At 39.1% G+C, this 23194-nt stretch overlaps 1 protein-coding gene across 1 annotated transcript in view; it reads left to right on the top strand.

Annotated features, from left to right (window-relative positions):
* The window catches only part of LOC120777770 (protein naked cuticle), a 164003-nt gene extending 151579 nt beyond the window's left edge, over nucleotides 1–12424 (top strand). The window contains exons 3-5 of the mRNA XM_040109283.1: nucleotides 3883–4827; nucleotides 7321–7655; nucleotides 9177–12424. Of these exons, the coding sequence (XP_039965217.1) occupies nucleotides 3883–4827; nucleotides 7321–7655; nucleotides 9177–10899 (3003 nt within the window). The 3' untranslated portion in view covers nucleotides 10900–12424. The remainder of the gene's footprint in view (nucleotides 1–3882; nucleotides 4828–7320; nucleotides 7656–9176) is intronic.
* Nucleotides 12425–23194: the final 10770 nt, after the last annotated feature.

The following is a 23194-nucleotide window of genomic DNA, read 5'->3' as shown; positions in this document are numbered from 1 at the left end:
ATTTCAGCCTTGAAATCTGAGTTGGAGTCAGTGCTCACAAAGAAATACTATTTGGAGTATATTTTGGTCTGCAGTCGAGAATTGAAGTTCACTATGGCCAAACACAATTGATCCTTTCGAACTTGTCATATCATCATTTGGCATATTGTTATTATTCTTGTTGTGTGTACTGTGAACTGTGTAAACCATTCTCCAAATGTCTTAGTGTCCTTTGTCAGAAATAAACTTGGGTCCGGTTACATAAATAGATGCGTCCTTACGTGTAATGCAGAATACTCTGAGCAAAAGCGGGCAACTACAGAAGCCCTTAGCTTTTATTGATCTTAGAAATTGTCTAAATTTTGAGAATTCCTTTAGTCTTTAACACTATACTATATACATACATATACTATGTGCTATTCTCCCCTTTGCAAGCTCCAGCGATTTGGTTTGACGTAACTACGCCTTCATGCAACAGATGATGTGAATTTTGTTTTCTTGCTAATTGCACATGTTTGCACAAATAACAAATAAATCTCTACACAATTCTGCAAGCCAAGCGCTCCGACTGCAATCGAAACAAAATAAACGGATTTCGGATTTGATTGGATTTGGCTCGTGAGTACCGTAAGCTCTCACTGCAGAAGTGGCTTTCGATGTTTTCGTAAACAAATCAAATTCAGCGCTATTTTCCCGATGTATATCTATGGAAGCTGGTTGTTTACATCAACACCCTGCCACCCGCTCACCAACACTTGGCCACACTTCCCGCAATGCGTCCCACTGCGCGCTCTTAGTGCAAAATCCAACGTTACGGCGCAACGCGTATTTGCGAGATTTCAATAAAAAAAGTGGAAATTCAAAACGAAAACGGTTTCTGAAAGCGGCACTAAAACAAGCTCCATGTGTGCTTCCACTGTCGGAAAATAAATAAATTTTGCAATTTTGTGGAACGATTAAAAGATTTCGTGGGTTTCGGCTGCACTTTGCAACATTAAACGATTTTTGTTATTGTGAGGAATATGTAACTGTGAATCATTTTGTTGTATCAAATCAATCTTTAGAGAATAGGAAGGAATGGCTTGGCAGTCCAGAAAACTTGTTGGTTAAAACGCTACAATATTGTGGAACTCGATGGGATCCGAAAAGAGTTCGGTACACACATATATACCAGAGAGTTTTACTTTTTTAATCAATGCTTCATGTTAACCAGAGCTATATATGTATATGTGACCTGGTCTACGAAAAGGGAGCTAACGTGCGAAAACTAGTTTTCTGGGAAACAGCTGTTAAAAAAATCTTCCATCCGAATCAACTAAAAAGTGAAAATTGATTTTTTGACACCTAAGCCCCCTTTCCGTAGACCAGGTCACATATATTTGCTTTCTTCAAAAAATGTGTGTCTCAACTGACGCCTCACAAGCTTTTACCAGAGAAACGAAATTCCTCAAGCTCAGACTCTTCGTCGATCATAACCTCACTATTTCAGTGGTCTGCTTACTTCAAAGTACCGTTTACTGTTGAAGAAGTGTCTTACTTAGATGCTCAAATGGTTTCACGAGTTATAGACTTTTTGGGGGCAAAATTTTGCTTAGAAATGTTGCTGTGTTGAAAGTGCTTTACTGAATAAAAAGTAGGTTTAGAGAATCGATCGTCTTAGGAACGGAGGAGCACATTCTTGTAAATATTTTTTGGTTTGATTTGATGGTTGATTTTGTTTATGGAGTCAGAAATTACTCAACAGACAGCCATGGCTTTATTTAGGTTAGGTTAGGTTAATCTGGTAAGTCAATGAGCCACGTATATACCAGTTTGGTCCTTTGCGATACCAGATTGAGTTCAGTTGCTTAGTCCAAGAGTAGTCATCGTTTTGTATGCCTGCTCTTGACGCGAATTTTAACAGATTCTGCGGTCTCACTATCGATACCTCCTCCAGTGTATCATACCGTGGGGATCCCAGTTGTTTACAGCGTAATCTTGCCAATGCGGGACAAATACATTGTTCCCCTGGTGCCCTGCACTATACATTTCCTGCAGTCTTCTCGTTCTATCAGCTCCATCCTGCGGGCGTGAGTCGCCACCAGACAATGACCAGTTAGTATTCCCATCATGTTCCTACAGTCTCTTCTATCGAGTGCCAATAGGAATTTTACTTCTGACCTATCTTTTGTACATGAGGAAGCTTGCCTTCCAAGTTCCTTAGTAGCTTTTTCACCACTGATGTCCACAGAAGCGGAGATAGCACTTCCACCTTGCGACTTTTGATCCAGCATTGTACAGCAGAATCAAAACCTATTGATCGGATACTGTTCGGAATAGGTTCCGTAGAGACGTTGTTGAACGTTCCAGAAAAGTTCAGGAATGATCCAAGAGCGTATTCCTCATATTCCAGAGCCCTTTCGATATTAAATACCAGTCTATGGAGTGCAGTCTCTACAGATTTGCCCTTCGCCTTTGCGCCCATTCTTTTTTATTCTTCGTAAAGATGTGTCCGGGAACGTTTACTGCACTACTCCCTTCGTAGCTAGGACTTATCTCGTCCTTACAGTGTTCAAAGTGCACGCTGACTATTTTTGCGAGTTAGACCGGCCGAGGCGGGGCTTTTGGATAGTAGTTTCCTAAGTCTCGCCACCTAAAAAGTTGTTCCTGGATTCTCGCTTTGTCCTGCGCATCAACTTCTTACAGTGCCTTAGAAGATCTTTATATTCGTTCCAACAGTCCTTGCTTTCTGCTAGCTTGGCCCAGTTGAAGCATTGCCGAACTTTGCGCCTGCTAGACCCAACCGTAGGGCATGCCTAGTGAAGGGCTATATTTAGAGCATTCGTAAATACAGTAACGCCCTTTTTAATCCCTTCATGCCTGCAGAGATCCAAGTTTGTATTGGTGGAATTTCTCCTAGCCTCGTTTCTAATCTTTGCGTCCGATCTAATGGATAAGTAAATGTATTTGTGGCTATTTTTACTTCCGACTTATCTCTCTAAAAAGCTTTATAGGGTAAAATACCGGATTTACACAACTGGATACTTACAACAACTACTACCTGTGCATCCTCTCTAAACTCGAAACTTATTTCATTACTTAAGAACCTGTCATCACACCACTTTTGTTCGCACAGAGAGCAAAGACCCCTACAGTCCTTACACAACTTTCCAAGTAGTAAATTTTAATTTTACTTTAATAACTTTTTGGAATTTTTTTCTAAACATGCACATAGAAAATACTCGCATATTTGACTAATTACTCCATAAATTTGGCGCTCGTCATACAGATTCCAATTTAGCCCAATTTTCCGCCATAAACATTTCACATTCGAACTCAGATTTCTGCTACGCAATTTCCATTAATTTTGTTGAAATGCAAATGGCTAATTGCCAACAATTTTTGCTTCCCTTTTCACTTGACAATGTAATGCATTTCAATGGTGAATACGAACCATACTTCTTCCAAGTTTTTACAAATCGTTTCCCATATATATTTACATATTATTCAGCGATTCCGCACGTACTGTCCTATATTGGCTAAATTTTTAAGCAAAAATATTGCAAGTGGCGTAACGGGATTTATTGGAGCACGAAATTGCAAGACAAGCAAACGCAAAATGGCAGGCTGAAGGCCTAGACTAAACATTGCGCGCACGAGTGGGGGAAAATATGAATATGTCTGTCTGTTTGCGAGCACTCAAGCTGTAAAGAGGTAAAAAAATCTGCGTCAGCCTCAATGAAAACTTGAAGAGGCAGGCAAATCATAAATGCTAGACAGTATTTTTAAACATGTCAGCGCAATTCAATATTTACGACAACTCAGAACTTTTCTAGTTATCTATTCGTGTCTGCAAGCAACATATAAACTAACGGCATTTATGTTTTTTCTTCTTTTCTTTTCTCCCCTCCAATTTGTGCATAGGAGTTCACTTGCGACGTTTCCGTTGAGGGTGGCAAGTCCACACAGCCGCTGCAGTTCTCCTTCACCTTCTACGACCTCGACGGCCATCACGGTAAAATCACAAAGGATGACATTGTCGGCATCGTCTACACGATATACGAGTCGATCGGCAAGTCTGTGGTAGTGCCACACTGCGGCAGCAAAACAATCAACGTCCGTCTCACTGTCAGCCCCGAGGGCAAATCAAAATCAGCCGCGGCCGCCGCTGCAGCTGGCGGTGGAGGCGCGGGTGGTGGCGGCGGCGGTAAGTTGAAGAAAACTGCTAACGGCGCTGGTGCCGGCATATTGGACGCCGCGACAAAGTCAAACGCCGGTCACGGACACGGTCACACACGTCGACAGCACCGCTATCGGCCGCGCAAACTAATTAAATCGGATGATGAGGACGATGACAGTAACAGTGACAAGGAAAAGGAAGCAGCAGCCGCGACCAATGCTCCTGCCACAACGACAAGTGGCGCACTGGCGGTCAGTGGCGTGGGTGCGCCATTGGCGGCGGGTGTGGGTGTGGGTGGCAAGTCAAAAGGTCATTCCAGCGGCAGCAAGTTCAATAAAATGAAGGCCTCCGCCGCAGTGGCGGAGCAACAGCAAATGTTGTATCAGCAACAGCAGCCGCAGGAAACGGGCAATGCGGCAGCGCCACAACAGCAACACACGCCACCACACATCGACGCGTCTGCCGCAAACTGTCCGCACGAGAGTCTCTATGAGAATATGACGTCTGTGAATCTGAAATGTTGCAGCACTAAGGATGCGCGGCTGAAAATCGAAGACTGTCGCGGCTGTGAGCCGACAGTGACGAGCGCACCGATTACACCTGCGGGCTATGTGCGCTCGTCGACGGATGTGTACATGCGACAGGCGTCGACGCGCGTCAAAATGCTGCGTAAGGCGCGAAAACAAAAGGTAATTAACGGCATATGGATATGTGGAAACTATGTGTGCATGAGAATATGTGGCAGTAACTGTGCAAACGAAATTTAATCACGCAGAGTTGATTATCAATTCAGCATATTTGCTTTGTTGTTGCCACAAAGTCTCAATGCCAACATATCCTAATTTAATATTTATTTGCAAAAGTTTCTTAATAGAATATAAGTAAGCATGCTCATTGTTTGATTTTTGTATTTATTACTAATTAATTGCTTGTGTTGCATGCAGAAATAGTATTTTTCAGCGACTGACATGTTTGACTTTTGAGCAATGAAGGCATATAAATTATACCGCAGCGATCAGTTGTTTGTTACGCTAAATATTTAGTTAAGAATAAAGTAGACTGTAAGAAATAAACCAAGAGAATCTCTAAAATTATTTAAATAATAGTAAAATGCAGAAATCGACTAATTTTTAGGAAAATAGTTAAGTACTAATACAAGTAGAAGTTATAATAAGACAAAATATGAAAAAAATATTTTTGTGCGACATGACGTATGAGTAACATTTGTTTTTTAACTTCGTTTAAACTAAAATTCTTACATGGCAACGTTACAAAAATGTGGGAGACAACCATAAATACATAAAAAACTCAGTGCATCTCGAACGTCTTCAGTGCTATTTTATTTTTTCTGTAAATTTAAGAGGGGGGACTAATCAAACGGCGTACCACACTCTCCAACAAAGACTACAAATAGTCCTGTATGACAATAATGTAGCCATTGGCTTTAATAGTTCCGTTGTTGGAGACAATTTCAACCTTAAGTTAAAAATGCTTCCCTAAGTCATATGGTTTAATATGAAACTTTATTTTGTTCTAGATGTATGGAAAATTCCCTCAAACTTTGGTCCTACACTTTTTCGCTTGTTGAGAGACTAACGCTTCCGCATAAGCGCTAAGTTTTGTTTTTTATTTATGGTTTGATGATCGCTAGCAAAATTTAAAGCTTAAAGCTTTTAAACGCAGAAGTACTTTTAAAACTTTAAAGCTTTACGAAGACATGTAGCTTTTAAAGTGCGATGCATTTATGCTCTTTCCCATCATGTGGACTTTTCGTAGTATCATATTTCTCTGTAGTATGGACCTATAGGTAATATCAATATAAAGCTTGATGAACGTGGCATTTTTGGAATTATTTCCGGTCTATGGCTTACCGACAATAACAGAACCACAGCTAGCTCACTAGAAAGCAGCGAATCATAAATTATGTAAAAGTGAGGGCTTAAACTGTGTATGAGTTCCCAAAATGTGACTTAATGTGAATCCCTTGAATGCTTTTTTTAAGAAGAACATAACAACAGGTTATTACGAACTATAAACTGTGGAAGCTATGAATCTGTAGACAATTTAGACTAGAGTAAGGAGTATTCCTAAATAATTCATACATGCCGGTTATAGACTGAACTTTAAGTGAACAAATGGACTTGGGGTTTGAAATATCTTACAATTAAAAATTCCAACATAAATTTTGAATAGGTATACTAAATAGGCTGAGATCTAACAAGGAACGAACTTTTTAAGGCTTTACTCTTGGAATAGTTTTTGGGTATCAAATCTGCTAAGTACGATGAATATACTGGAACTTACCCTACATTTTAAGGTCTTGCAACCAAATTCTTTCTGTGGTTACCACAAATACAAGTAGTGACCATCCTGAACTTGGTTTATGATTTCTTTTAGCCCAATAACTAGAGAGTAATTACATTGTATGCCTTAGTAAGGCCCAAAAGGGCATGTAGTACAGTTATTTTCAGTCATATTAGCAATTAAATAATATTTAATACGAATATGTTCGGACCTGTGGTTAAACGATAAAATAGCATAAGTCGACTTCGGTTAAAATGGTTAATTCGATTTTAAACGTAAATCTAGTCTAGAAATCGAAGTGTTTTCGGCAGTTTAAGTCGACCTAGGCTACTTTAACACATACACACACACACACACACACATTTTTAGTTTGAGATACATTATGTGAGCTATTTTTTATTTTTACTTGCTTTCAAAAAATTAAGTCTGAAATTAATGATTCACAATATTAAATAATAAGTGTATATCTCTAGTAAATATGTTTTCCTTTTATTTTTACGTTTAATTTTTGTGTTTTCTTTATGCACTTTTCAATTCTTCAATTATGTATGTATGTATATTAAATTTTAATTTCGTTTTATTTATTTTTGTTTTTCTATTTTTCGTTGCATTTTCATCACAATGACGATGACAACAACAACAACGAAAACAACAAATATTACCGCAACTACAACCACTACTATCTCAATACCAACAACTGCTTAACATTACATTACAATCATCATCATCTTTACCGTTATTGCATTTCATTCATCTGCAACTCGTGAACATCATGCCATTCATCCATTCATGCACTCAACATGCATCACAACCACCACCGCTACCATCACTAACAACCAACGACCACCAACAAACCGGCGGCAATAAAAAAACGGCAGTTTCAGGACCATTGCCACGAAACACGGCAGCGCAGCCTCTCGGTCGGCAGCGAGGCCTGTTGGTACAATCGGCACATACAACAACAACAACAGCAAAGCAAACTAGAACAGTCTCAGCAGCAGCAGCAGCAGCAATTAGGTGATGTTGTCGATGGCGTTCAGCTACGTAATCCACAGAAGAACGCAACTACCGCCGGCGCCGCCGCCTCGTCCGCTCTGGCTCAACGGCAGCGCAACTCTGCTGAGTGCTGGAAGACCGCATTGAATCGCAACGACTTGATGAGCATTATACGGGAAAGCATGGAGAAGAATCGTTTGTGTTTTCAGATGAGCGGGTAAGCACCGGCTGCTGGGAAGGGTGGCCCTCTATTATATACATATGTACATATATACATACCCACACAAGCACTTGCCTGCAGAACAAAACTCAAATAATATGTATATATACACACACACACATATCCGTATATGCAATATTCTGGCTATTGTAAGAAAAAATTCACAAACAACAACAACAAATGCCCTCATAGCAATCACAATTTTTATATTTCTGATTTCAATCCGCCTGATTTCGTATTCAAAAGGACGTAGTACAGAGAACAAAGCAAATTCCTCGCTTTTTTCGCATCTAATGAACACCGTTAAGCGTTGATTTGCATTTTGCATTTTATTATTTGCTTTGTACTTTTATTTTTTACGATGCCTTTATTTCACCTACTTTTTAATGTTTGATATATTTGTTGTTGTATACTTGATATCTAATTGCATAATCAATATTTTGCTGTTGCATGCATCCTTTGTGAGTCTAACAAGTATTACAGTGAAATGTGACAACGCTGCAGAGAGAAAATTTAAGAGTACTTATAATAAAAGCTTAGATATCTTATTCTATGCTTGACCTTCTCCAACATCCTCTTAATAAAGGGAAGTTTGGCAATATTGCAAAATAATACCAAATATTATCCCCAAATTATAAAAGCTTAGCTTATTTGGAGCTTCCAATTTTGATTGTTGAACTATGTTCCTTATGGTGAAATGTGGCAACGCAGCAGCTTAAAGATTAAAACTTACCTCTACAGATTGTGTAGCTTTTAATTAGTATGTATATAATTGGAGCTTAGAAATCTTACTATTGGTTGAGCTTATACAGTCCTTTGTGACTGCGAAAAGTGACAACATCGCAGAATGAGTATTAAAAATTTCCTCTTATAGATTGTGTAATTTTAAAGCTTTAAATTTTAAATAAATTAGAAATTAGTAAACTTCTTTTGGGAAGCCAAATTTTATCACTTGGCCTATGTTCTGCAGGTCTTTGTGTCAATCATTCAATAAAGTGATGTTAAAAGCCAATCCGAGTGACTAGCGGATCTTATGACTGAAATTGAATTGAAACAGTCTGCTAAGGAGAGGTAGCATTACATTACAGAATTATAGATTTCGGTTCGATTTCGAGATCATAAAGTACCAGACGAAGGTTTGTAGTAGTTTGTCTACTTCATTTAAAATCAGAAGGTCAGCACTTCAGCAAAAAAATGCCTTCAAAAGGTAGTAGGTGGGGAATACCTGCCAGAGGTATTGTGTTTAGATACATATTGGCGGCAAATCGTTGTGTTTTTTTACAATATTTCTGGATATTGATTAATTCTTCTGACGATTTCTGCAGTCTTTTCACTTTATACTGACTGTTTTGCAAAAATTAGCTCAAAAATCTTGGAAAGCCCACAGCCTAGTCTCAAATCAAAACAACTGCGCGCACTAACTGAGAATCTTCGAATACGAGATTATTAATTACCCCCCTTAATGCCCCCTTTCACGTGCACTTACTCATTTGTGTTATGTTTTATTGGCACTTTCAGAAAACCTCAAGCAAATGTGAGTCCTATAAGGCAACCACAACTTCAACATCAACCGCCTCACAGTCAGCAGCAGCTGCAGCAACAACAGCAACAGCAACAGCGCTCAAATACTGTGTCGAAAATACCAACCTTAATTGCGAACCACAGCAATGCCATTATCAACCACACCAACAGCAGCAACAACAATCACAGCAGCAACAACAACAACCATCACCATCGTCATCATCACAGCCCCAACAACAGCCACAGCCACAGCAACAGCAGCAGTCACAGTCACAGCAGCAATCACACGAACAACAACAGCAGCGAGTTAAATTTACACGACATCAGCACCACCAACAACACCAACACCACACAATACCATCCTCAGCCACATATACCCATCTACCATCAACAAATGGCCATTAATCCCGCTGTGCTCGCCGCACAAAGTGGCATGCAACATGGTGTACACGGCAAACTGAATTTGTGTGGCTACGATTCTTTTCTACATGCCACCATTTGCGGTGGCGGCACCAGTCACTCGCCACCGCTGACAACAAGTGGCAACGTCGGCGCCTTAACGGCCACCACATTCGTGCCACAAATTGTCAGCCACGATCAACACAGTAATCAACAACAACTAATCGCAACAGTACAACCCATAATGAACGCAGTTCCTAGCAGCCAGAGCACGCCCGCAAAGGTCTTCCTCAACTCCACCACGCACCAGATCAAAACCAGCAAAATACTGCGCAGCGGCTCATACTCACAACAACATACACCGCTGCACAGCCTCACCGCACATAATTCACCACAGTACAGCGGCTATCAGCGGCTGTCATCTTCCAATGCGCACCACAGCCATGCACATGGACATGGTGGCCACAATCAGCAAGTACACCAACAATGCGCCAATAAGCTGGCGGCTCTGAGTCTCGGCGACGCGCCGCTGGCTCACAACTCCCCCGTAGAGCACATTGAGAAGTGGCTGAAGAACAATAGCGCCAAACATCAGCGCAAGGACAGCGCCACGAAGTATGCCGATAATGCGCTGTACGCCAAGCTGAGCGAGAAGCTGCAAGAGAGCGCGCTGAGCACGCACAACCAACGCGAAAATGTGCAGCGGCGCAAGCACAAGTCCGCACACAAGCTGCGCACGCCGACCGCTGGCAACACGCCCACAGCGCAGTCGAAAAGCGCATGCGCGTCTAATGGCATGCAGTCGAGCAGCTCGAATACGAGCATAGGCACCTACGCAGCGCTCATACCGATACACGGCGATCCGGCAGAATGTGAGAACCTCATCGCGCCGACCACTACCGACGACGAGGCGGTGAACGAGGCGCCTACGGCGCTCTTTTACGCGTCCTGCAAAGCTGCCGCAAACTCAACGCCGAAGTCAAATGCAGCGGCTAACGCTGCGGTGGAGCCAGTCAATCAAGAGAGCAATGTAGCAACCGCAAAATTGGTGGACATAACCGATGAGACTGAATTGGTGGCTGTTGAAGCTGTGGAGAGCGCGGTGGATGATCGGGATGTGACATTGCGCGTAAGCGATGCGGCTGAAGTCGAGGAGTTGGATGCGGAGGAAGGTGTGGAGGATGAAGTGGAGGTAGAGACCGAAGAGAGCGGCAGTGCGAGCGCGGCCAATACGAGTGGCGGCGCATCGTCGCTGATACACCGTTATGTGCACGAGCACATACACCATCACTATCATCACTTTGAAGAAAAAGACGAATAAAAGAGAAATACTAAAATAAATTTATTTAAGAAAAATTAACAAGAAACATAAGTGAGATTAGGCTCATTGACTGAGCCACCAGCGGTAGACTAAAACAGTATAGTATACAAACAAAATATATGTATATAAGAAATAATAAGAAAACAAATCAGCGTTTAAGTGTTGCTTAGCTGTAATATATATGAATGTTATCAAGTATTCTTTAGCGAATTTCTCACAACTAGCCTTGCTGTTAAATGCGAAGCTTAAAGGCCTAAAAGTATGCTATAAATGTAATGCTTATGCTGTAGGGACGCAAAGTTGGCTGCCGAAAGTGGATTTGTTTTAAACGCAGCAAATTGAGGGTGCATTACAACAAGAAAAAGGCTTAGCTAACTACTTAATTAACAACACCTTACAGAAATTACAAAATTTTTTGTTCACAAAAACACTTTAAAAACTTTGTCATACAGTATCGTGCAAAATTTTAACATTAAAATATTTTAGTTTTCACTGTTAATACGCTGGCAATCAATTTTGAGTTTTAGAAAGATGTAAAAAATATTTACCCTGCAGAATTAGGCAAAATTTTAGCTGCCTTATATCTTTTAATTTCAAGTTTCACTGCAAAATTTTTAAAGCTTTTTTGAATATTCGTAATAATTGACAATTTTTGAAAATACTTTAACGAATGTTTTTCTTGCGCAGTTATACTTCAGCATTTAAATTGAAATTAATTGAAGCAAAAATTCAAAATTTTTTTATTATCACTCTTTTTAACACGTTTGTCACGATTTTTATTGTAGCCTTTAACTTTTTTTTCAATTATGATTTATTTTATGATATTTGATCCAAAATTAAATTTATTTGTGTTTGAGCAATTTATGCTTAAAATCGTAATTAACATTTCAAAAATTGTATTGCATACTTTTGAGTGTTAATGATACGAAATGATGACGATGAATTTGCGCACAACACTGTAGTAAGAATAAATTGCGTTGCTTTTATAGCAAAAACCAATATTTTACCGATATTTAATGATAATAATAATATAATCACAACACTGCGAGCTTTTGCATGCTTTTAAAAGTTTTATTTAGGTTTTTCATTAAAAATTTCGATTCTTTCGAATTTGCGAGCATTGGTTAAAAGCTTTCGAAACCACACACAAAAGATACAAAACAAAAAAATTATTTTCTACAAAAGGATATTGATCATTAAGGCAGTTGCTTACAAAAACAAAAATAACAAATGAAAAATGTGTAACTATTGTAGCTGTAATTATAAATTAAATAGAAATGTTATTTATTGCTAAAATAAACTAGACAACTACACTATTGTTGTTGTAAATATGTACTTGGGAAATTTAAGGAATTTACGTGCAGCACTGAGGACTATATCACAAAGGCTAAGAATTAAAAACTAAGCAAATACAAATAAAAGTGTTTATTAATCGAACTAAAGCACAATTGCGCACAAAATAAATGCATAATGAATTGATAGCAACAAATACATACAAATAATGAACAAACACTCACACAAGCAAACACTAAAAAAATTTATACATATATACATGTAACAAATACAAATGTAAAAAACACTAATGTAACTGTATAAATTATTTATAAAATATTTCATATATTGTATAATTATTATATAATATTTAATATACTAAAACATTAAAAAATTTAATTCAACTATCCGATTGAATGTGCGAAGTTACGGTAAAAGCTCATGTTGCTGACAAATAAGTATATATAACTAAAATACAAATATGTAAAACAAAAGCAAAAACAAAAACATGCATATACAAATTCTTATACATACATACAAACAAATATAATATAAATGTTTCGCTTGCATAAAAAACATACAAAACGAAAACTAGTTGAAATTGTTTCAATGTACTTGATTAGCAAATAAAAAACCGAAATCTAGAAAGCACTAGAACAGTTACATACATATGAATATATGTACATAAGCTAACGCAGTTGAAAAATTACAATATATTTACATACTTATAATTACTTTGCTAAATCCTTGTGGCAACTAACTGCTTTGCGCGTTTCAGTAAAAAAGTTTGATTACTTTAGGCTTAGTGCTTACAAAGAATTTCAACTGACTCATACAGTACAGCGGGTATACACATACATACTTATGTATAAATAAAACTTTAGCGCTAAGTTTCATTGCCACCTTCGTATTACATCAACCAATCACCGCTGAATTTATTATTTTGTATTAATAGCCAATTTTTCTCTAAATATACTTCAATATAACTGTAGCAATGTATTTATTATATATAAATTATATATTTTTACGCATATACATACAATTACTGATACATATGTTCAACTCTGTTAATATATACATCTACTATATATATGCCTTTATATTATTTTTTCTTAAAACACATAGAAAAAGACTGATTTCCATTTATGAATTTATTGAAAAAATGAGAATTTTTTTTAAATATGTATCGATGGAAATACATACAATAAATTATTGAATGAATTGTGAGAAAAAAACTACAAAAATGTTTCATGTATTTATTTTAACTACAACTGTTACAGAATAATAGAGAGTTTTCAAAAAGTATCGTATTAATCTTCTTCTTCTGTATTTGCGTGGCCACCGCTTTCGCGGTTATAGCCGAGTTTACAACAGCGCTCCAGTTATTTTTCCTTTTCGCTGTTTGGTGCCAATAATGAGTGACTTATAGAGTTTGGTCTTTGTTCGTAGAGAGAGGACTTTACTTCTCAATTGCATACTCAGTCCGAAGTAGCACCTAGTGGCAAAGATTAATTCTGCCTTGGATTTCGAGACTGACGTTGATTTTGGTGTTAACTCTGGTTTCAAGATAGACGAAATTATCTACAATTTCGAAGTTATGATTGTCAATAGTAGTTTTTCATTGGTAGAGTTTTTTACGTGGCGGGTCCCAAACCCAGCGCACAACCCTATGTAGAGGATGTTTCGCCTTCTCACCTTTCGCCTTCGAACGAATGTTCTTAAGCTACCCAGAGGATACTAGCTCAAAAAGCACACGTCAACAAACACAAGGAATGTTCGACGTCGAGAAGCTGCAATCACAACAGACAGCCGAACGATTTTCTACTCGGCTTGCACTTTTGTTCTCTGAGAGCACTCGTCAACAACTCGGTATAAGGGAACTGTGGGACGACATTTCAAACTCCTTACGTACAGCTGCTTCCGAAACCATTATTCTTCGGAAAATGCAAAAGAACAGCTGGTACGACGAGGAGTGCCGTGTCGCAGCGGAGAGAAAACAGGCTGCCAACCTCGCAACGTTACGATCGACCACAACACTCGCGGGATGGGATAGATACCGAGAGTTGAAGAGGGAAACGAGACACATTTGCAGACAAAAAAAGAAAGAGTCCAAAATGCGTGAGTACGAAGAGCTTGATAAGCTGTCCAACAGCGGTAATGCTTGAAAATTCTACGAAAAAATGCGGCGGCTTACAGAAGGTTTCACGACCGGAGAATATTCTTGTAGAACCTCCAAAGGTGATCTAGTCACCGATACCCAGAGCATACTTAAATTATGGAGGGAACACTTCTCCAGCCTGCTGAATGGCAGTGAACGCACAACGCCAGGAGAAGGCGAACCCGATTCCCCAATAGATGACGATGAAGCAGACGTTCCATTTCCCGACCATGAAGAAGTTCGATTAGCAATTGCCCGCCTGAAGAAAAACAAAGCGGCAGGGGCCGACGGATTGCCGGCCGAGCTATTCAAACACGGCGGCGAAGAACTGATAAGGAGCATGCATCAGCTTCTTTGTAAAATATGGTCGGACGAAAGTATGCCCAACGATTCGAATTTAAGTGTGCTCTGCCTAATCCACAAAAAGGGAGACCCCCCAATCTGCGCAAACTACCGTGGGATAAGCCTTCTCAACATCGCGTATAAGGTTCGAGCGTATTGTATGAAAGATTAATGCGTCTCGCTTCCCTTTTCAACTCTTGGTATCTATCCCATCCCGCGCGCATTGTGGTTTCTCTCCACTGCAACACTGTTCTTATGTCTTTTCCGAAAATCAATGGTTTCATTTGACGTAAGGAACTTGAAATGGCACCCCACAGTTCCCATATACCGAGTTGCTGATGAGTGCTCTCAGAGGATTGCAAGTCGAGTAGAAAATCGAAGTCGACTAGCCTCAACCCATTTGGGGATGTCTCATCATGGATGCTGAATTTACGGGCCGTTCTGCCAAAGATAACTTCTTTGTCCACCCTGGCGTTAAAGTTGCCAAGCACGATTTTAACATCATAGGTGCGCTCCAAGCGCTTATAGAAGACATCATTGGTCATATCTTCTTCTCTTCCATCGGCGCGTGGGCGCAAATCAGAGAAAAGGATGTCTTAATCAAATTCATACATAGTGTTGTGGCTAGACGTTCATACACCGGGGTGAATGTCAGAACTCGGCGATGGAGTCTTGTCCATCGCACTTCTTGGACGGTGGTGATGTCAGCCTTTACTCTTATGAGTACATTAACCAGCTGGGTAGTGACACCTTCTCAATTAAGGAACCGAAGATTCCAGGTATCCAGATCGTAATCCTTAGCACGTTTGCAGTGGCCGTCATTAAAAGGGAGGTCTCTCATCCGAGGCTGTTTTGTTCTTTTCATTGATGGGTATTTCTTACGTGGCGGGTCCCAAACCCAGCGCACATCCCCGGGGAGGGATGTTTCGCCTTCTCTGTTTAGCTCGCATTGAAACGGATGTTTTTTGGTTATCCAGAGGATACTTGGTTTAAGACCGGAAGTCGCGAGCTACTTGAGTCATATGTAAAAGAATCGTTTATCGCTACTCCCAGGTGAATGGCGCTCAAGGAACTTTCCTCACTTACGTGAACTTTTGCACATGGCTTCATTCTCCTATAGAGTTTCCAAATAGTAGCGCACAAGCTACGAACTGAAATAATTAAATTTTTTTTAAATGAAGTTGGTTTTAGAAAAATAAGTATTTTACAAAGAAACATTGACAAAGGACACTCTTTAATCTCTAATTTCAATGAACCTTACCTTCAAAAATAAAGAAATTTATTCAAATTCATCACTGGGTCTGTGTGATTGAATAAATTAACGAAACATTATTATTTTTTTTCAACTTGAGAAAAGATTAAAGATATTATAAAGCTCATATTATGGCCCCAGAGTTGAATTTTTACTAATAATCATATTTGTACACCGATTTTCTTTATGCTTCTTCTCTAGTTTTTGTGCTTCTAAAGCTCCAATAAAGCTATAACAGTCGTGGATTATAAAGCTCATATTATGGCCCCAGAGTTGACTTTTTCCATGCTTTGAATTTGGTTCTGCTGGTGCAGTCTTCTCAGATGATTCTGGATTGGACACCAGTGCGAAATTGTAATATATAATCATATCGCTAAGCCACCTATTACGGTTTTCAACAAAACTGCATTTTGGTTGAAGTTTAAAAATTCGGATCGAAACCCAAAGGACCAAAAAAAAAATCACTTGAAATTTTGTCAAATTCAAACTTTTTGTGTTATTATGGATTTCAACTCTGCGACTCTGGGGCAGACCACAGTATAAAAAAGTGTCAACTGTGTGGAACTTTACTGCGTTTATGTATGATGAATATTAATAGAAAATGGATAAATAGAACTACATATATATGTATATAGCAATATCAGTTTGCGCACAACATCAATAGTTTCCGGAGCAAGAACTGATTTTGGACGACATTCACGAAATTCGTGTAGTGATCTGCGACCTCGACTGGATTACCATCAATAAACACTGATCCTCGATGAAGCTTAATCACCAAAAAACTAAATTAAGTTCATCGATGCACTGTTGCTGAGATAATCCACGCCGAAAGTTGTAAAAAATAATCGGTCGAAAATGTGCGTGATTTTTTTTTTGAATATTTTAAGTTACTGTACTTAATGTACAAATATCGTTCGAAGTATGGATAACTATGATCAGTAGACCATAATCTGCGGGCACTCTCTGAGCGAGCTTTGAATGTACATATGTACATGTGTTTTACAACAATTATTAAACCGTAGAAACGGTGAGCCAGTTGCTAGTTGCTTTCTGACTTCCCAGCGAGCAAAACATGCGAGGAAAGTATACGCATACATATATATATATATATGAAACAAAAACCAACGTTTTTATTTGCCTTTAATATTGAGGGAATTAGATTTTGCTTTAATTTTTTTTTTGTTTTTTATTTTTATAAATTATTTGTACAATGCTTAATATTCTACAAATAAATATCTAGCAGCAACTGGCAGCAGAGGTCTTCGGCTGTCTGTTATGCTACATACATATGTTTGTTTAATGTAATATTAAAAACAGAAGTGAAAGGATAGATTAGTACTTAGGAAGTAGGGTTAGTGAATTAATTAGGAGTAGCTATAAATCTTTTATATTCTGTCGAAGTAGATCTGTTTCCTTAAGAAAATTATAAATCATATTAACATTTTAGCGGTGGGCTCATTCAGAAGCTGGAATGGATCGGCCGAATTAAAAAATTTCTCATGTTCTAATTGTTGCAGTTATAGGGCTGCGATTAATATGTGTTCTACCGTTGCGTTTTCAAGTCGCAGAATGGGCAGTTACCATGAGGGGCACGTTGCAATAAATAAGCGTGTGTAATTATGGTGTGTCCCAGTCGTAAGCGGGTAAAGGGGCCTGATGGCGCGTAAGGAGATGTCGACAGTGTAGGTCGGCTTAATTGAACGGGTTGATTTTAGAATAAAGTGATGAATATATCCATTCCAATTATCTTTGCTGCTTTTTTTTCCTTAGGCGTGTAATCTCTCAGATATAATGTCTTTGTTTTGTGAAATAACCGAAAGTTATGGTTGGTGTATTTGCTGCATTTTCGCAGCTACGTCTGCTTTTTCATTACCGGATATCCCCTGTGCGGCCCGGGATCCACATCAGTTTCAGCTTGTTTGATATTTCTAAAAGATTGTTGCGTATGGCGACTATTTCATTTTGTGTGTATTTTCCGACGATTCTATGGCTTCGATGCAAGATTTGCTATCGGTACATACGATATACTTTCCCCTGGTGTAGCTTCTTTCTACATATAAGTAACTGCTTCTAATAAAGCGACGACTTCGGCCGTAAATGAAGAACATATTGTGTGAAGATTTGTAACTGCGAATGTTGAGCTGTTTGTTGCTTTTGAGCCGCTCTGTGTATATAAAGTTCCAACTGTAACTGGAGTATTTTGACTTCTCCGAAGCGAAGAGTTGCCTGTATTTTTCGCTTCAGTTCTTATCCTTCAGCCAGTTGCAGGGTCTTAATAGCAAGTGAAAGAATTTTTTTATCATCCATTGTGGACGAGTTTCAGGTCCAAGAGAACATTTATAAGAAGGTAAATCTCATGTTGCCTGGCGAAGTTAACGCATCGCGCGATGGCTGACAAGCACCCTCAGGGTTTCCGTTTCTCTCGAGAGCATTGTGAAAGGACGTCTTTGGCGAGAATAGTGTTGGTCGTGAACAGAAGCTTTGGTAGTAAACGTCTGGTGCAGTCGATAGTCCTGTCTATTATAGTTGGCAGGCCAGTTTCAGCAAAGAGATTCTCTAGTGGTGTTGTTGGAAATGCTCTAGTGCTTCTGCGCATGGCCACATGGTAAGGGGAGGAGAGTATTTTCACTGTAGAAACCGGGAAGTTGCCGAAGATAGGTAGAGAGTAGTCGATCTTGGAAATTACTAGAGCCTTGGTGACGTTGATAAGCGTAAATGGATGAATTAAACTTTTTTTCGACGTTAGATATTTGATTATATTTAGTCGCGTTAATATGCTTACAATGGGCCTTAAAGCTATATTTAGAGTCTAGTACTAGCCCTAAAATTTTAAGTTCATTTTCCATACTAATATTAATATTGTTAGAATAGGTTAGTAAACCTGAGCATGTTCGTTTTTTACAAATGTGTAATGTTTTTGATTCTTCGTAAGAGATAGTAGTTCCTGATGATAGGGACCATGTCGAAATTTCGGATAAGATATTCTCAAACAGATGGGCTGTATTGGTGAGGGCTTGCATCCTTTGTGGTAGCAAAAATTACATCGTCAGCATAAAAGCTGGCACCGTGATGCCGCGATGGTTGTAAGTCAGTTGAGTAATCTCTTCGAAAGCTATTATAAAAAATGAAGGCGGATAATGAGACCCTTGCGGGGTTCCGTTGTCAAGTGAAGCTATGGAGGATAGAAAACCATTTATTTTACTTTGCATTGCCTGTGACTGAGGAAGTTCTTGACAAATTTCTTGATTTTTAGGGCCTAGTTTCCACTCTATATCTTAATTGTCTCAGAACGATAAGCACCATATTTCTTTAGAGGAAAGAGCGCTTGATATAAAGTGATCTAGGTGCAAAAGGGCATCGATGAAAGGGAGTTCTTTCTGTATGCGGTTTCCAGTTGGGGCTTGGTGAGTTTCTTTGTTGCCATACCACATAAGCTTCGGGTTGGACATATAACTTTTTCAAGAAGTTTTCCCAAACAGCGGTAAGAGCGATATCGGCCTATAGTTGTTGACATCAGGCTCTGGCTTATTGGGCTTCAGGATAGAACTATACACGAAGTTTTCCAGGCATGAGGATGATAGCATCCGCTTCAAATATATTATTATAGAGGTTGAGTAAACGATGCTAGCCTGGATAGGCAAGTTTGAATGATTGATAGGTAATTTTGTCAAGACCAGGGTTTTGCCTTAACGGACAAAAGGGCGAATTCGAGTTCGGTTAGTAGAATTTCAGACTCTAGTTGCTTAGCGGGAGGCGATAAACGGTACAAAATAGGTGGTGGTTCAATACTTATTCGTTGAGATTTTAGGTTGCGGGAACGTGTCTGAGAAGCTTGCATCGGAAGAAGAGAGGATAGAAAGAAGCCAAAATGGTTGGCGGCCATCTACGGGAGCCGTTAATGGACCGCTTTGTGTTTGAATGTAGGAAAATAGAGGCTGTTTAGGAGATCCGGTTAGCATTTTGATATCATCCCATATTTTCCTTGGGCTAGTGCGAGGGTTTATGGACTCAGTGAGTTCTTCAAACTTTTTCTTTTTATAATGTTTGGCAGAACGTCGGAATAACGCATTTGCCTATACTATTCGTACCATAAATTCTGCTTGGTGAGCCGTAGTCTGGACAAGTCAGCGTTCCACCAAGGAATATTTTTCCTACTTTTGTTGGGAAGCATTCGAGGGATGGAAAAGTGAGAAGCGGTACGTATGATTATCGAAATTTTAGCAGACTCTTGGTTCGAGTTGGAGGAAACTTGCGTGGTCTCACAAAGATTGTTGCATATTTGTCTGAACTTTTTCCAATCAGCCTCATCAGTTTTGAATTAAGATGTAAATTTAAATGTACTCGTATATTGATTGTTGCGCGGATTTGTTTGTATGAATATTGGGAAGTGGTCGCTGCCAAACAAAGAATTTAGCACGTTCCATGTGCATTGGGGCGCTATATTAGTAGAGCAAAACTTGACATCAATGTTGGAGAAGGTGTTGTGGGTGGAAAAATGTGTGGCGGATCCATCGTTAAGACAGATAATATTGGATGCAAGTAGCGAATCTTCAACTTTTTCGCCTCTTGAGTTTGTGTTCGTAGATCCCCATAATGTACTCCAGGCGTTTATGTCTCCTCCTAAAATAAGTGGTTTATCTAATTGGTTTATCAATTGCAGAATATCAAAAGAAGCAAAATCTTGTGTGGGTGGAATGTGGATCAAGCTGCTGCTAGTTTTGTTGGTGCATTAATTTCAATGGCAACTACTGAGAGATTAGACCGAAGAGGTAGTACTTTGTGGGGTATGCTTCTTCTTATTAAAATAGCAGCGCCTTGTTTTTTGTTGTTACGTGCGGAGCTTGTAAAATAGCCTACGTAGGATTTTGGCGCAAGTGAGCAGGTTGATTATGTGGAATGTGAGTTTCATTAAGGAAGATCATGGATGGAGTGTAAGAATTGATAAAAGAGTTTCTAGTTCGTGATAACTGTTGGCATAACCGTCTCATATTCCATTGTATGATCGACAGCATACCGAAAAGCAGTAAAGACAAGAAACAGAAAAGGGAGAAATATAAATAGCTAAAAGTGAAATTGGGAGAGAAAATTTAGTCTTGGCAACTATGAGTAAACTATGCTATGGCGCTGTCTAGTCGCGTAGCTGCGAAGAATGTTTAAGACTTGGAGCTATTAGCGAATTGCGCAATGTCATTTAACTTAGCGCTTGCTAAAGGTGGATTGCATTGCTTCGCTGAGCTGAGAGTTTAGAAAGGTGGTGGAAGACTGGTATTGGTACTTTGGGGTGGGGGTATAAAGCGGTAAGGCTTATTGCATTTGAATTTAATGAAGAGGTGGATGGTGTATCGATTGGTGGTGATATAGGGAATGATGTTTGCATTATTGTTTGTTGTTGTAGTTTTTACAGTGGGTATATTGATGTTGTTGGTTGCTTTGGGAGCAGGTCGCTTAGTAATTTCAGAGAGTGATTGAAGAGGAGGGGAGGGAGCTTGCGCCTGTATTTCTTGCTGCTAACGCCTCGCGCATACTGCACTTTTCTACCGTTTTATTTTAATATTTCTTTCGCTTGTTGGAATTTTGGGCAAATAATTGAGGACGCGGGATGTTCACTAGAACAATTTGCGCACATTAATCTTGAGCATTTTTCTTCTTCGTGAGGAGGGAAATTGCAATTAACGTATGATGGAAGATTTTTGCAATACTTTAGTGTATGGCCAAGCTTTTGGAAAGATTTGCAACACACTGGGTTGAGGAAGTATGGGCGAACAGAAATTTTCCTCCATGCAACATCTATTTTTTCGGAAGTTTAGCTTTCAAAGGTTAAAAGTAACGCACCTGTTGGTGTTAGAACTCCTTTTAGTTTTCTCTGAAATCTGTAAATGGATGTTACACCATATGCTTCTAAGCCTTCAACAATTTCGTTGTCTGAGACGTGATTGAGGAACGGAGCGAAAAATTGTGCCTTTGACACTATTGAGTTGCTCATGGTATTTTGCTTCGATTTGGCAGGATGCCGGAGAGAGTTTTGATGTTGATGAATTTTTCGGCAATTTTTTATTTTTGCAAGTAGCAAGAGATTTCCATGTTCCTCATCTCTGTGATTTTCACATCTTTACTTATGGCGTTAGGGCTTTATGTACCAAAAACATGAAAACGTGATAGGGCTTGTTGTTGTAGCACGATTTTAATATTATGAACTTAGGATCGTCGTTCTTTGTAATGTTTACAAGAGGGAAATCAGGAAACTCTTCAACAGATTTTGGCTTTTTTTCCTTTTTGATTGTGGACTAGAGGAAAGCAGGGCAAACCTGTTTTCCCTCAGGTTATGCAGTAGCCCCTGGGGGCTATGCTTTACCCTTTTATGTTATTAGTCACTTGGTAGAGTATACCTTTGTTCGCACAAACAGAAGAAACATGCGGGATAGAAAGAACACGCGCAAAAGAAGAATAATTAAAGATAACCGCACTGAAGCGGGTGGTTTAGTCGATGACAGTTGCTTTAATTTAATTTCTTTTTACAATACTAGTGAATTATATAAATAATGGTTAGTTAAAACAGAAGCTTTAGATTTAACGATTTAAAGGGAACTAGTGGTGGTCCTAATTACACTTGAATCGAGAAAGGTAGAGGACCAGCAAAAAAACAATACCACTGAGACATTGAGTCTCCACACACATACTCTCCCAAAAGTAAAATGTTTGAATGTGACCACCGATGTAAAATCAAAAACTTCAAACTTAACGATAAAGTTATGAGTTTCCCGTTTTGCAGTACTAGACTTGCCAAATCCCGAATATAAAAGGCAACCTGCGAAGAGCCGCCACTCAAACTGATCGATCAAAATAAAAACAATTTTTTTAAATACCATTTTATGCACTTGTGAAAGGTATTATAGCACCGGTGTTGCCAAAGTCAATGTACTTCCTTGTTTAAGATATCAAAACTTTTCAGACAACCCGTCTATTTTATGTTTACGGTTTCACAAGAATACGAATGAGCTAATACGGCATATGTTGTTTTTTACCAAGCGACACGCCCCCCTTGTTGACCAAAATATTTATACGTAAGATGCTCAGCGCGTAGACAACATCCAAGAAGCTAATGAAAGATCTGAGAAAATCTATAAATAAAGTACTAAAAGAACACGGAGTACAAACAATAGCGCTGTTCTAACAACAAGAGGCCTGTCGTACGAATGTGATTTATTCAAATACAAACCCATACACAAATATATATTCGACGTTAACGAAAAGTTGTCACGTACAACACGTCT

Source organism: Bactrocera tryoni, chromosome 5 (assembly GCF_016617805.1).
Source record: "Bactrocera tryoni isolate S06 chromosome 5, CSIRO_BtryS06_freeze2, whole genome shotgun sequence".
Lineage (NCBI taxonomy): Eukaryota > Metazoa > Arthropoda > Insecta > Diptera > Tephritidae > Bactrocera > Bactrocera tryoni.
The sequence above is the reverse complement of the archived record's forward strand: the minus strand, read 5'-3'. Positions and strand labels throughout refer to the sequence as shown.